The sequence below is a fragment of the Leuciscus leuciscus genome (genome assembly GCF_965113295.1).
Source record: "Leuciscus leuciscus genome assembly, chromosome: 6".
Taxonomy (NCBI): Eukaryota; Metazoa; Chordata; class Actinopteri; order Cypriniformes; family Leuciscidae; genus Leuciscus; species Leuciscus leuciscus.
This window is the reverse complement of record NC_138730.1, coordinates 47,281,720-47,296,719: the sequence shown is the minus strand read 5'-3', so window position 1 is coordinate 47,296,719 and position 15,000 is coordinate 47,281,720. Positions and strand designations below refer to the sequence as shown.

Here is a 15,000-nt window from a genome sequence, read left to right as displayed (position 1 = left end):
ATAACAGTAGTTATTGATTATCTTCCACATTCGACTGAGCGCTATTACTTACTCATTCATTAATCAGAGTTTCTTGTTAGTTAATAGTAGAGTGTTAATGGTGCGTTACTCATTAGTTACTCATTACTGATTATAAAGTGTTACCATGAACAGCTCTTGGTTAATTACAATCTGATGTCACATGACACTGAGTTTGACCTCTGACCCTAGCAACCTAAAAGACACCTAAAGCCCGCCGTAATGACCTCTGACCTCGTCTCCGGGAAACACGGAGAAACACAATCCCAGACGAGGGATTAGATCACAATAATCAAATCTTGCTTTTCCTATTTTCCTGTTTTGTGGAAGAGGTAAAAACATGATTTGATCAGATTAGATGATTGACTGGCGGTGTAATCCAGCAGAGATTACTGCGGTAAACATCTCTGTAATTTACTACGGTACAGTCCAGCGTCAGTGTGCGATATTAAACCAGCGCTGTATAATATAATATTCCTGTGCTGAAGATGTTCCGGCTTTATCCGGCTCTGGCTGACGGAGACGTCACACACACACACACATGTCCAGCTTACATCATCATCATCATCATACACACATTTACAGGCTTGTTTTTGACATTCACTATTCATTTAAATGCTCTGTATATTTCATTCTTTTAAATTACAGGATTTAAAGGGATTTAAAATAACAAGATAAGAACTCAAATATATTGTAAAGTATTTGCAATTGTTTTCTTGAAAAATATGCCCATATTAATCTGATGCTTAATGTGCTGAAAACGGCTCTTTAATGTGTTTTGTCTCGACACATTCAGTTATGAACTACATGGATTATTGAAATGACTATATCTTCAACTCAAAACTGAGTAATTTGCATCACTAGACCTTATTTTTAGGTCAACTTATATATATATATATATACAGTATATACATAATATATGTGTGTGTGCTGTGTATAATTATTTTGTATATATAAATATACACACATGCATGTATACATTTAAGAAATATTTGCATGCATATACTATATATATATATATTTTATGTTATTTTAATTTTATTTATACATAATTAATATTATATATAAATATAAATGTTTTATATTTAAATAACATATTTTCTTAAATATACACATGCATGTGTGTGTATTTATATATACAAAATAATTACAATTAAATATATTAAATATGATTTTATATATATCTATATCTATATATCTCTGTGATCAGTAAAGCCCCGCCTACTTTGTTTAGTTTTTTTTAACTTTTTACTATTTAAACATTAAATAATAAATCATAATGAAGTCCAGCAAAGCAATATCAACCATGTCAAATACTGGCCTTCTTCTTGAACCTGTTTAAATGTGTCTAAACTAAAGGATTCTGCAGGGTTTATTATGAATGCTTTATCAGTGCACATTATTAATATTGTGTTGACTTCATGTTCCTGGTAATCATGATCAGAATAAGCTCCTCTCGCAGCATCTCGTCTTCTCTGATGATGTGGGCGGGGCTATAACCTGTCACTCACATGAGATCAGCCAATAGCAAACCACAACCATCCAATCATCCAATCAATTCCTCACAGACACAGTTAAGCCCCGCCCACATTTGTTCTCGTTCCAGAAGCGTTTCTCTCAGATATACGACACAAATAAAGAAGATTCATGCTTTAGATGTCACAAAAATAATGCAGAAATCTTCTTTTCCAGGATGCAAATCTATAAAGTGGTATTTTTGTTCTGATTTGTGTCTGAAACGTTCCCGGACACGTTCACCTGAGCGCGTGAGGCGTTTGCTAACGAGGGCCGGTGAGTGTGTGTTCAGCGCGGGGACGTTCAGGGGCCGATGTGACACATGAAAGCGGTTCAGGGACGCGCTCTGAACACTCACACACACTTTGTTCTCCGCTTCAAAGACTGACTCACTCGGAGGAATCCAGCAACAATACAGCAGGAAAAATACCATCAAAACAGCCAGCCGAGAACAGACACACACACACACACACACACACACACACACACACACATGCACTGTCAGATACCACTAATGACTGTAAAAACGCTACGGTTAAACAATTCATTCCACTATATGGAAAACTGTTATAGATCCATTCATGCAAGTTTACAGTAAAACACTGTTAAATGAACCGTTTCTCGGAAATCATCTTAAAGTAGCGGCTGGAGTGTACATTTGTTTATAATGACACTATAAGTTTGATTAAACCATCAGCATATGAGGAGAATATTTTAAAAAGAATTTAAATATGAGGGAAGATCAAAACACAAAATTAACTTAAAAACTTTGACAAAATGATATAAATAAAAGTCAAACTTTTTTTTCAAAAAGTCAGGTTTTATTTTACTAAGCAAGAAAAAAACTAAAAGCTGGGAGGAAAAAGCAAACATCGACTACAACAAAATCAGTTATTAATATTTAGTTGGTATTCTCTTGTTTTTGCATGCATTCAAAATTTGGACAAAAATTATGTTGCACAATTTGTCATGTTTCATTGTGTTATTATTATTATCACAAATCAAACAATCGACTCCAAGCACAACTTCACAATGTGTCAACAAAATCTTTAATAATATTTGAATAAAGGGTGAAGATGTCAATTTGCCAAGACCAGACTTCACATTTTTCATTTTAATAATTATGTTTCTTCTTAATTTACTTTTTTTTTTTTATCATTAATGCACATTACAGTTTTATATCTCACTGTAACTTACAGTGAAAAATCTGTGGTTAAAATCCCCTGTGAACATTTTTCATTTTAATAATTAAAATGAATTATGTTTTTCTTATCATTTATGCACATTACAGTTTTATATCTTATTTTGTTGAAGGAATTAGTGCATTTTAATGTCATGTGTGTTTTGCATTTGTGCAGCTTCTATATATTAGTATATTTTCTTCATCTTGTGGAAGAGTTATGATGAACTCTGACAGCGCAGAGAAAGACACGTGATGGGAATCAGTAATTCTGCTGGTTTTCTCTTCATGTTAAAGGAAATAAACAGATTTCAGTGGCACTGCTGGATTTACTGGTTTAAAATGTAATATTTTGTTGTAAAGTGCAGTTTTAAATATTCAAACGTACAGGTTGTTCTGTGGATGTTTACTGTTGTATACAGTATTGTTCAGCCAAAGCTGATGGTGTTTCTCTGCAGAAACAACTGGATTTTTTCTTTTTTTTGGAGAGACATTTTGAGAGCAGATCAGCTGTAATCTCGTTAAATCTCGTTTGAAACGCATCTTTTAGGCAGGCACACTGATGATATCATATGTGTATCTCCTATTGGTTATAAAGCTTTTTGTAAAGGTTTTTTTGTTTGTTGCTTTTTTATGTTTAATTGCTGCTTGTCAATATGTAAGGCGTGACATATGTGATCTAGGACCACAAAACCAGTCACATGGGTCATTATTTTAAAATATAGATTTATACATCATGAAACATCTGAAAGCTGAATAAATAAGCTCTTTATTGATGCATGGTTTGTTAGGATAGGACAATATTTGGTCGAGATACAACTATTGAACGTCTGGAATCTGAGGGTGCAAAAAAATCGAAACATTGAGAAAATCTCCTTTAAAGTTGTTCAGTTATGTTGACGATTGTGTGGCATTCACTCACACAAATACATGTTTTATATATTTACGGTAGGAAATTTACAAAATATCTTCATGGAACATGATCTTTACTTAATATCCTAATGATTATTGGCATGAAAGAAAAATGGATAATTGTGACCCATACGATGTATTGTTGGTTATTGCCACAGATAAACCCGTGCGACTCGAGACTGGTCACGTGATCCAGGGTCACATATGTAAAAATGTATGATTATTATAGTTTGTACCTGACAGGAGCTCCGCGGCTCTGGGCCGGCTTCAGCACTACTGTGACGCTGCTGTCCGTCTGGTTCAGAGGAGACTCCTGATCGTACGCCGGCATCGACGGAGCTGCACACACACACACACACACGCACACACACACACACACACACACAAGCCAAATCATTCAAATGATTTGAAACAGCAACTCAAATCACTACACAGTTATGATGCAAGAACACAAACAAGCCTTTGTTTCATTCCTCTGATGGAGGACCTAGAACTTAGGCTAACACAAAAAAACTAGTGTTACTGTTTTCTTTTGGTAAATAATCTTAGAGTCACTGATGTTGTTCCGCTAACCTAATATTTTGAGTTTCTGTTCATTAAACTAATCTCTTTTTTATTGCATAAAAGAGGAAGTTGTTGTTTCTCTACTAGAACAGGTTTCCCTGCTTGAATGTTGATTATTCTCCTCATATTCTCCATTGTTGCGGCTCCTCTCTTCCCAGTCTGTCAGTAACGCTCTGTTTACTTCCTGTCTCTATGAAGCCCCTCCTTCTGAAAAGCACACTGTGCTCTGATTGGTCGGCTGGAGCGGTGTGTTGTGATTGGTCGAGCGCTTCGAGTGTGTTTGGGAAATGTCCCGTCCCTTACCATAACCGCCAGTTTAACACACTACCAACTCAACCAGGCCCCGCCCCTTTATTCTGAGTATGAATTATTATAATGAGGAATATTGTGACGTGTTCGTTCCCGGGAGAAACTCAAGACTATAATGGAGGCGTTTTAGGACTTCAGGAACACTGACTCTGATATAGAGAAGATGGAGCTTCTTCATGATCAAACAGCAGATGAACATGGAAAACAGTTTCAATGAACTAAAAATGTTAACCCTCTGGTGCTCTAAAGTCATTTTTGACAGAAACATTTTGGTTTTTTCAAAAAAAAAATTCTTTATCGGAATGGTACGAAACTTGGTAAAGGTTTTGAAAAAAAAAATCATGGACGTGATTCGAACAGGTTAAATGGTCCTGAAAGAAATAGTCCCACTTGTGCTCCTTGCGGTCAGAAATTACGCATTGGAAATGAATGAGACGAATTTCCTCTAGTGGAAGCGTTTGGTACTGCATCAACATCTCACTGAAAGATCATTTCTGGAGCTATCAGGATCAAATGTGGAACACAACTTGTTTAGGTTTAGTGCTTTTCTTTTCTTGCAGTTTTAGAGTAAAACGTGTTTTTGAAAATATATATTTCATATAATAATTTAATATAGTATATTTGTGCATTTTTTATAACAATAAACGTAAAATTCTGTAACTTTTTTTAAGTTCAGTTTTTAAAACTTTTTTCACTTCATCAATAATCTGCCGAGTGTCGTCTTTGAAAAGAGATCAAACTTCAGTCTGTCGCTCTAAAGCGTTCAAGATTTACCAGTTTAAGTTGGAAATGTAATTTTCAGGTCTATGCTCAAAAACTGAATAAATGGATTATAAATGCAGCGTGAATATAATTTAGTGCCATAAAATCCCCTAAAAATACAAAATATTTAATCAAAAACATTAACGAACTAGTACAAAAAAACACACACACAAAGAGCGTTAACCAGGTTACTGGAGCCAACACCTTTACAGCGAGCCTCCAGTGTTGGCTTATGATTGGTCAGTTTTAGATGCTGTTTCAGATGAATGAACAGGCGATCCTGACCTGAGATCTTGGTTGTGGCCTGTGTGACGGCGGGCGGCCCGAAGCCTTTAGCAGTGCTCGCTCTGAGGGTGAAGGAGTACGTGGAGCCCGGATAAAGACCCAGGAACACGTGGCTGGTTTCATTCCCCATCTTCACCACCTTCCCGCTCTGGTTAGACAGATCCAGCACTGGGTCGAAGGAGCTGACGGCTTTATAGGAGATCTGGAAACACAAGCACACATGTTAGTAGGGCTGCCCGCTGATAGTCCACTAACCGTTTTAATAGTTTTAAACCAAAATTTTAATTAGTCGCAGAAAAAAACAAGTTGAAAAAGTGGCGAAATCAAGCTGTGACGGACAGATCTGGAAATCCAATCATTCGCCTTTCATTCATCGACCTTAAATATGGCTTATCACTTGAAATATGTAAGTAGCAGCAACTTTACAAGTCGCTCTAATGTAAACATAGATAAATGTGCGCTATTATTAATTATAATATTATTATTATTAGTTTGTGTGAAGCGTTTACTGCATGACACACATCGCTTGAGTTTAACTTAAAATACTACGTCATTCTCGCTCATACAGATAAGAGTAATGCAAACTGTAAAGGGTCTACTTTTATTTCTGTAAACTCATAACAACAACAAAACGTTGTGCTTTTGTAAAATAATGGCGCTTTCTGTCAATTCTGGAGCACATCACATGAATGAACCGAAACTCAGCATACACTCGCCTCACAGACATGAGAAATATATATATAGAAAGCTTGACATTTCTACTTTTAAATAAACAGATTCAAATGGGAAATTAAATATTCTCAGATTATGTAATCCATATGAAACGTGCATATAGGCGGAGATGACGAGTCAGCATCGTGACTTATTCTCTGCAGCCAAAAACATAGAAAACATTATCAATAAATTATTAAAATGTTTAGAAAGTCTCATTAGTTTTTTTCACAACACACTCATAATCATTGAATTTGAGTGCTGATTAGGCTATACGTATTTTATATAGGCAATTAAAGGCATTATTATGATTGATGGCTTATTAATATAACGCGACTAATGGCTAAAATTAACGACTACTAGTCGACTAGAAAAATGTTTAGTCGAGGGCAGATCTACATGTTAGCATCACTCAAATTAATTCAAGTGTCGACCGAACAAATGATTCCACTCTATAATTTCTGAAATGCTTCAAGGCCCTTTTCAATTATCAACCGGCAATAAATAAATAAATAAATCAATAACAACATCCGCGCTTGTGGCGGATCAGAGCAGGGAAAAGTGGGAAAGTGTCTTGCTTCTCGCATTTGAAGGGTTTTGTTCATTACGCTGAAGATGAGCGGCATTAATGAAGCGGCGCATTCGAGAACTTTCTGATATCTGGATTTTCTGCTGTTTTTCATAAACTCTATTAGCTATTAGATTCATATCACTGCATGGAGCGAGAGACTCGGGATGTGTGTTGAAGATCAGACTGACGTCATCGGACAGGAACGGAGAATCTGAGGACGGGAAATCTCACTGGAAATATACAAGAGCAGAATGTCTGGAATCAGAGAGACAGAGAGCGAGAGAAAAAAGAAAGGAAAGGAAGGATCAGGTTCCCTTGATAAGAGGGAAAAAAAAGCACAAACTGTCCTTTTGAAATCACGGCCCGTCAGAGAGTCTCAGTTTGAACTCTTTGATACTGTCAAATCAAAGGCTGGACAGTTGAGTCTACGGTTATTCCCGTCTGACTATGTGATCAGTAGCGTGCACACACACACACACACACACACACACACACGCACGCACGCACGCACGCACGCACGCACGCACCTTAATATCATTAATCCATCTTTGTCATTAGGATATCTACCAACATTTTTTTAAATGGTTATTATTAAGCCTCTTATTAAAAAAACGTTACTTGATCCTACAGAATTAGTCAATTACAGGCCGATCTTGAATCAAAGATACTAGAAAAGGCGGTATCCTCACAACTATGTTCCTTTTTAGAAAGAAATGATACCTGTGAGGATTTCCAGTCAGGATTTAGACCGTACCATAGTACTGAGACAGCTCTCATTTGAGTTACAAATGATCTGCTCTTATCATCCGATCGTGGTTGTATCTCTCTATTAGTGTTACTCGATCTTAGTGCTGCATTTGACACTATCGACCACAACATTCTTTTAAATAGACTCGAACATTATGTTGGCATTAGTGGAATTGCATTAACATGGTTTAAATCATACTTATCTGACCGTTATTCATGTCTTATCGATCACAAGTTCAGTATGGCGTACCACAAGGCTCAGTACTAGGACCCTTTGCTGTTCACTCTCTACATGCTACCCTTGGGGGATACGGGAAAACATGGTGCTAGTTTTCACTGTTACGCTGATGATACACTGCAAAAATAAATTTTTGTCTTGTTTCCAGTCCAAATATCTAATATCTTAAATCCAAGAAACATTTACTAGAATTATATAAGATATCTTGTTTTATGAAAAATTTAGTTTTTGCTTAAAACAAGCAAAATTATCTGCCAATGGCTTCTATTATCTATTTAAGAACTTTTTGATATTTGGACTGGAAACAAGACAAAAATACTAAGTAAAAAAAACATATTTTGCTGTGTACGCAGCTCTATATTTCTTCACGACCTGACAAAACATACCGAATCACAAAACTAACAGAATGCATAGTTGATTTGAAAAATTGGATGACTAGTAATTTCCTACAACTAAATTCTGAAAAAAAGTTTGATTTCACCCTTCGCCAGGAGTTTGATTGACAGGCAATCTGACCAATCGTAACGCAGATATTATGTTCAAACCAGACAGCGATAGTAGATTAACGTTGGTGGACTTCTATTGTGTGGTGTGGTGTACTGACGTCTTAAAGCATACCTTCTGATGTTCATTCATGATTATTTTGTGCTGTAACTAGTAGTAAAGAGGAAGAGATGATCTTCAGTGATCTGTCACCACACATTAAAGAGCCACAAAACTGTATTTATTGTTTGAATTTCTTTAAAAAAAATTACAAGATTTGAAAGTTGAGACTTTAAAGTGATAATGTGTGTGTTCACCTCATACTGAGTGATGATGCCGAAGGTCTGAGCCGGTTCTCTCCACTTCAGTAGGATCTTCTCCTCGTACACACTGGCCTGGATGGAATCCAGAGGAACTTCACCCGGCACTGACAGGAAGTGACATCACAACGGATCAGAACACAGCAGCAACAACAGCTCTTCACATGCATACGATGTTCTGTAGCTGTAATATTTTGTTACATACGGACACACACACACACACACACACACACACACACACACACACACACACACACACACACACACACACACACACACACACACACACACACACACACACACACACACACACACACACACACACATTATTGTTTTTAAGTCACTGGTTTCAAGCCATAAATGCACAGAAACACACAAAATCCCCTCAGATGCTGTTCATCTCCTCCTTCAAACACGCGTGTGTGTCTGTGAGAGATTATTACTCATTTGTTTATCGTTTCATCCTCTCGCAGGAACGTTCCTCAAGTCTGTCTCACTTGACATCGACTCTGAACGAGAACAAAGAGCGCGTGTGTGTTTAACATCCAGTCGAGATGCGGCCCAGGTGTCTAATTATTTATAAAGGTTGCCGATCTCAGGAAACAAAAAAAAATTCCATGTTTATTCCATCAGAAGAGCTCTGCTAATGGGGGACGCAATTAGATATTCAAGCTAAATGTCAGCGCTTCACCGTACTGGAAGAAATTCACCCTTAGGAACATGAGAAATAAGATGAGAATTATCCAATGGAGCATTTGAGCAGCTCATTCACTCCAGTACCTGATATAATGGGCTCTTCGTAGAAATACAGTGGCTATATAGAACTAAAGACACTGTGCTGGGGAACTTAAAGCTTCTTCAATTGTTTCTCAGATACAGCAAAAGAACCCACTTCTATTCAAGGAGAAGCCTGTGTCCGGTTATTCAGTGATACGGTTCATAAATAATGTTCTTTCTGTTTCAGAGGTTCTTCGGATCAGTGTTTTTGGGACACAGATGCTAAAGCTCTAGAGAATTAAAGATCTAAAGATCTAGAATTCTACAAAGTTCTCAAAAAAGTCTAGAGAATAAACAGTTCTAGTGGGACTTAAATGGATGAAAAAAACATCAAGAATATATCTGGCTCATATTTTGATTAATTTTGAAGAATGTTTGTAACCAAACAGTTTTTGTTATAAACTATAAAAAACTGAACTAAAAAAGAAAACTATATATTCAGGATTTATATTTATATGTCAGATTTGTAACTATATTCAGATTACATTTACATATGGAAGATTTACATTTATATATTCAGATTTGTAACTATATATTCAGATTTGTGATTATAAATTCAGAGTTATAACTATATATTCAGATTTATATTTATATATTTAGATTTGTAACTATATATTCAGAGTTATAACTTTATATTCAGATTTACATTTATATATTCAGAGTTACAAGTATAACTATATATTCAGACTTATAACTACACATTTGAATGTATGTGTATATGTTCAGATTTGTATCCAGATATATATCCAGAGTTATAACTATATATTCAGATTTACATTTATATATTCAGAGTTATATGTATAACTATATATTCAGATGTATAACTACACATTTGTATTTATGTGTATATGTTCAGATTTGTAACTATATATTCGGATTTACATTTATATATTCAGATTTGTAACTATATATTCAGAGTTATAACTATATATTCGGATTTATATTTATGTATTCAGATTTGTAACTATTTATTCAGAGTTATAACTATATATTCGGATTTATATTTATATATTTAGAGTTATAAGTATAACTATATATTCAGACTTATAACTACACATTTGAATTTATGTGTATATGTTCAGATTTATAACTATATATACGGAATTACATTTATATATTCAAATTTGTAACTATATATTCAGAGTTATAACTATATATTCGGATTTATATTTATATATTCAGATTTGTAACTATTTATTCAGAGTTATAACTATATATTCAGATTTACATGTATATATTCAGAGTTATAAGTATAACTATATATTTCAGACTTATAACTACACATTTGTATTTATGTGTATATGTTCAGATTTGTAACTATATATTCGGATTTACATTTATATATTCAGATTTGTAACTATATATTCAGAGTTATAACTATATATTCGGATTTATATTTATATATTCAGATTTGTAACTATTTATTCAGAGTTATAACTATATATAGAGATTTAACTGTAACTATATATTCAGAGTTATAACTATATATTCGGATTTATATTTATATATTCAGATTGGTAACAATTTATTCAGAGTTATAACTATATATTGAGATTTACATTTATATATTCAGAGTTATAAGTATAACTATATATTCAGACTTATAACTACACATTTGAATTTATGTGCATATTTTCAGATTTGTAACTATATATTCGGATTTACATTTATATATTCAGATTTGTAACTATATATTCAGAGTTATGACTATATATTCAGATTTGTATCTATATATTCTGATTTATATATAATTATTTCATGTTTGGCCCCCCATATTATATATATAAAACACATACATATATATATATATATATATATATATATATATATATATATATATAAAACACATCCTCAGAGTTATAACTATATATATATATATATATATATATATATATGCGTGTATATATGTATATCTAATTTGTATATAGTTGATGCCAGTTTCCCCCTCACCATCTTCATCGGTCTGCACGTGTATCTCGGGACTCTCCTTGACTCCCTCTCGGTTGCGCAGGACCATCCTGACGCTGAGGTTGGTGAAGGGCGTGAGGTTGTGTATGGTGTGTTGAGGAGTGGAGCTCGACGACACCTCCCTGCTCTCCTCCTTCGCCCCGGCTCCGGCTCGGGTTCGGGACCGGTACTGCACCGTCAGACTGTAGTTGTGGCAGCGTGTCACGTTGTAGCCGAACGGCTCCCAGCGAACCGTCACCTGACGAGACTTGATGTCCACCACTTTCAGCTGTCGAGGGCCATGCATCGGCTCTGAGGGAGAACACACACACCGTTAGTGTCTTACTGTGAGTGAGTCAGGTCTGGATGCCGTCACACACACACACACTTTCAGCTGTCGAGGGCCGTGCATCGGCTCTGAGGGAGAACACACACCGTTAGTGTCTTACTGTGTGTCAGGGCAGACGGCGTCTCTCACACACACACACACACGCACGCACGCACACACACACTCACGCACACTCACACACTGAAACCCTGATCCCGTTTCTCCGGGTCTGAAAGCTCATATCCGCCACTCCAGGATCAAAGCATCAATCAGACGAGAAGAGCAGATGAAAGAGTCTCAGAATCCATCTAATACAGCGTCACATGATCACAGCGTATCGAGAACGGGTGAGGTCACATGATCACAGCGTATGGAGAACGGGTGAGGGTCACATGATCACAGTGTATGGAGAACGGGTGAGGGTCACATGATCACAGCGTATTGAGAACAGGTGAAGGTCACATGATCACAGTATCGAGAACAGATGAGGGTCACATGATCACAGCGTATCGAGAACGGGTGAGGGTCACATGATCACAGCGTATCGAGAACGGGTGAAGGTCACATGATCACAGTGTATGGAGAACGGTGAGGGTCACATGATCACAGCGTATCGAGAACGGGTGAGGGTCACATGATCACAGCGTATTGAGAACAGGTGAAGGTCACATGATCACAGCGTATCGAGAACGGGTGAAGGTCACATGATCACAGCGTATCGAGAACGGGTGAAGGTCACATGATCACAGCGTATCGAGAACGGGTGAAGGTCACATGATCACAGTGTATGGAGAACGGGTGAGGGTCACATGATCACAGCGTATCGAGAACGGGTGAGGGTCACATGATCACAGCGTATCGAGAACGGGTGAGGGTCACATGATCACAGCGTATCGAGAACGGGTGAGGGTCACATGATCACAGTATCGAGAACAGATGAGGGTCACATGATCACAGCGTATTGAGAACAGGTGAAGGTCACATGATCACAGTGTATGAGAACGGGTGAGGGTCACATGATCACAGCGTATTGAGAACAGGTGAAGGTCACATGATCACAGTATCGAGAACAGATGAGGGTCACATGATCACAGCGTATCGAGAACGGGTGAGGGTCACATGATCACAGCGTATCGAGAACGGGTGAAGGTCACATGATCACAGTGTATGGAGAACGGGTGAGGGTCACATGATCACAGCGTATCGAGAATGGGTGAGGGTCACATGATCACAGCGTGTGCATTCACATCTGATTGGCTCCCACTATTTCGAGCTTTAAATCATTGTTAAAACTCATGTATTAACTCAGGCTGTTAGTTCCTCTGGGCGTTGAGTCATATGTGTCTGTTGTTGTTTTATGCTATTGTGTGTTATCTTTGTATTTTAGTGTTACATTTCATTATCTCTGTACAGCACAGTGGACAACTGTAGGTGCAATAAATGGTGTTATATAAATACAATAAAGAAAGAAAGAAAGTTTGTTTTATGCTCATATTTTGCATTCCTGTCCTGAAGGCCTTTCAGTTTAAAGATCTGCTCAGTTCTGATGGGAATGAACATCTTTACAGTGATTATAATGTTTTGTTTGATCAAGTTAATGGATGATCAAGGTTAATTGTTATTATTTTGTAAATTTCTTCCGTAGTTTCTGAAAGCCTCTACTACATCAAAACATACAATCTTTCTCTCTCTCTCTCTCGCCCGCTCGCTCGCTCTCTCTCTCTCTCTCTGCCCTCCTCCGCCCCCCCCTCCTCCGCCCCCCCCCTCCCCTCTCCTCCCCCCCTCTCCCCTCCCCTCGCCTCTCCCCTCCCCTCTCCTCTCCCCTACCCTCCCCTCCCCTCTCCCCTCCCCTCTCCTCCCCTCTCCTCCCCTCCCCTCTCCTCCCCTCTCCTCCCCTCCCCTCTCCTCCCCTCTCCTCCCCTCCCCTCTCTCTCTCTCACACACACACACACTCACTCTCTCTCTCTCCCTACGGAGTTTAAGACCCTAATAGGATCAATTTCCATTCACAGTTCAATCTGAAGTCCATTTCTCTGGAACTTTACATTTTCCCTCCTATTTGATCCAGTCAGGGTTCAATTTTCTCTCACACACACACACACACACACACACACACACACACACACACACACACACACACACACACACACACACACACACACACACACACACACACACACACACACACACACACACACACACACACACACACACACACACACACACACACACACTCTCTCTCTCTTTCTCTCACATGATCCTCCAGAAATCATTCTAATACGATGATTTGATGCCCAAACATTTATGATTATTATCAGTGTTGAAAACAGTTGGAAAACATGGATAACATTTTTGTGACGCATTACCGTTGATAAATGTGGGGTGAGAAAGAAACAAAAAAGATCAAATGACATTAGAGACATTTATAATGTTACAAAAGATTCTATTTCAAATAAATGCTGTTCTTTTTAACTTTCTATTCATCAAAAATGAAAAATACTGTTTTCAACATTGATAATGATGATAATGAATGTTTCTTGATCATCAAATCCTCATATTAGAATGATTTGTGAAGGATCATGTGACACTGAAGACTGGAGTAATGATGCTGAAAAATCAGCTTTGATCACAGGAATAAATTACACTTTACTGTATATTCATATAGAAAACAGATGATTTACATTACAATAATATTTCAAAATTTTTACTGTATTTTTTATCAAATAAATGCAGCTTTGGTGAGCAGAAGAGACTTTATAAAAATATGAAAAAATAAAAATTCTTACAGTTTTTCTCGATTGTTTACACACATTTTCTGAAAGCATGCCTCATATTCTCAGAACTCTACACACAAATCCAAAAAAACACACACAATGGGCAAAACCCCTCAATTCTCCTGCAAAATGAAACTTTACATTCAAAACAATGTTATTTCTTCTCAAAATGGTATTTTGTTTTCAAATGACACACACAAACCATCAAATGAATAGACATTTATAAGAACCAGTTGAACACTGATGTGCTCAATGTAAAACACTGTGATGAATGGAAAACACTTCTTCTCCATTTATCATAATGACTTAGGCCTTTTTTTGTTCAGTGTTACACTTACTACAGACAGTACATACATAAGTGTGATGTAAAATATTTGAGAATATTCTTTTTATACTCAGAACACACAAATACATGGTAACAAATATATTTTATTTTTCCCACAAAAACAATGTACATTTGTACATTCCCACAATTTGTACATCCCAACCAACACAAAGTTGTACATACAGTGGTCTACATACAAAACAACAGAAGAATTTACTGTATACAGTTACAGTA

General features: G+C 36.8%; 1 protein-coding gene across 5 annotated transcripts in view; it reads right to left on the bottom strand.

The window, feature by feature from the left end:
• LOC309501029 (receptor-type tyrosine-protein phosphatase mu) overlaps positions 1-15,000 on the bottom strand; it is a 299,591-nt gene that overhangs the window by 136,152 nt on the left and 148,439 nt on the right. For all 5 annotated transcript variants that reach the window (XR_014206757.1, XR_014206758.1, XM_082172944.1 and 2 more), the window contains exons 8-11: positions 11,343-11,651; positions 8,613-8,722; positions 5,546-5,747; positions 3,862-3,964 (exon numbers count right to left, since the gene is read on the bottom strand). Coding sequence is in view for 3 of the 5 variants with exons in the window: in XM_082172944.1 (XP_082029070.1) it covers positions 3,862-3,964; positions 5,546-5,747; positions 8,613-8,722; positions 11,343-11,651 (724 nt within the window). In the remaining 2 variants the exon portion in view is untranslated. The remainder of the gene's footprint in view (positions 1-3,861; positions 3,965-5,545; positions 5,748-8,612; positions 8,723-11,342; positions 11,652-15,000) is intronic.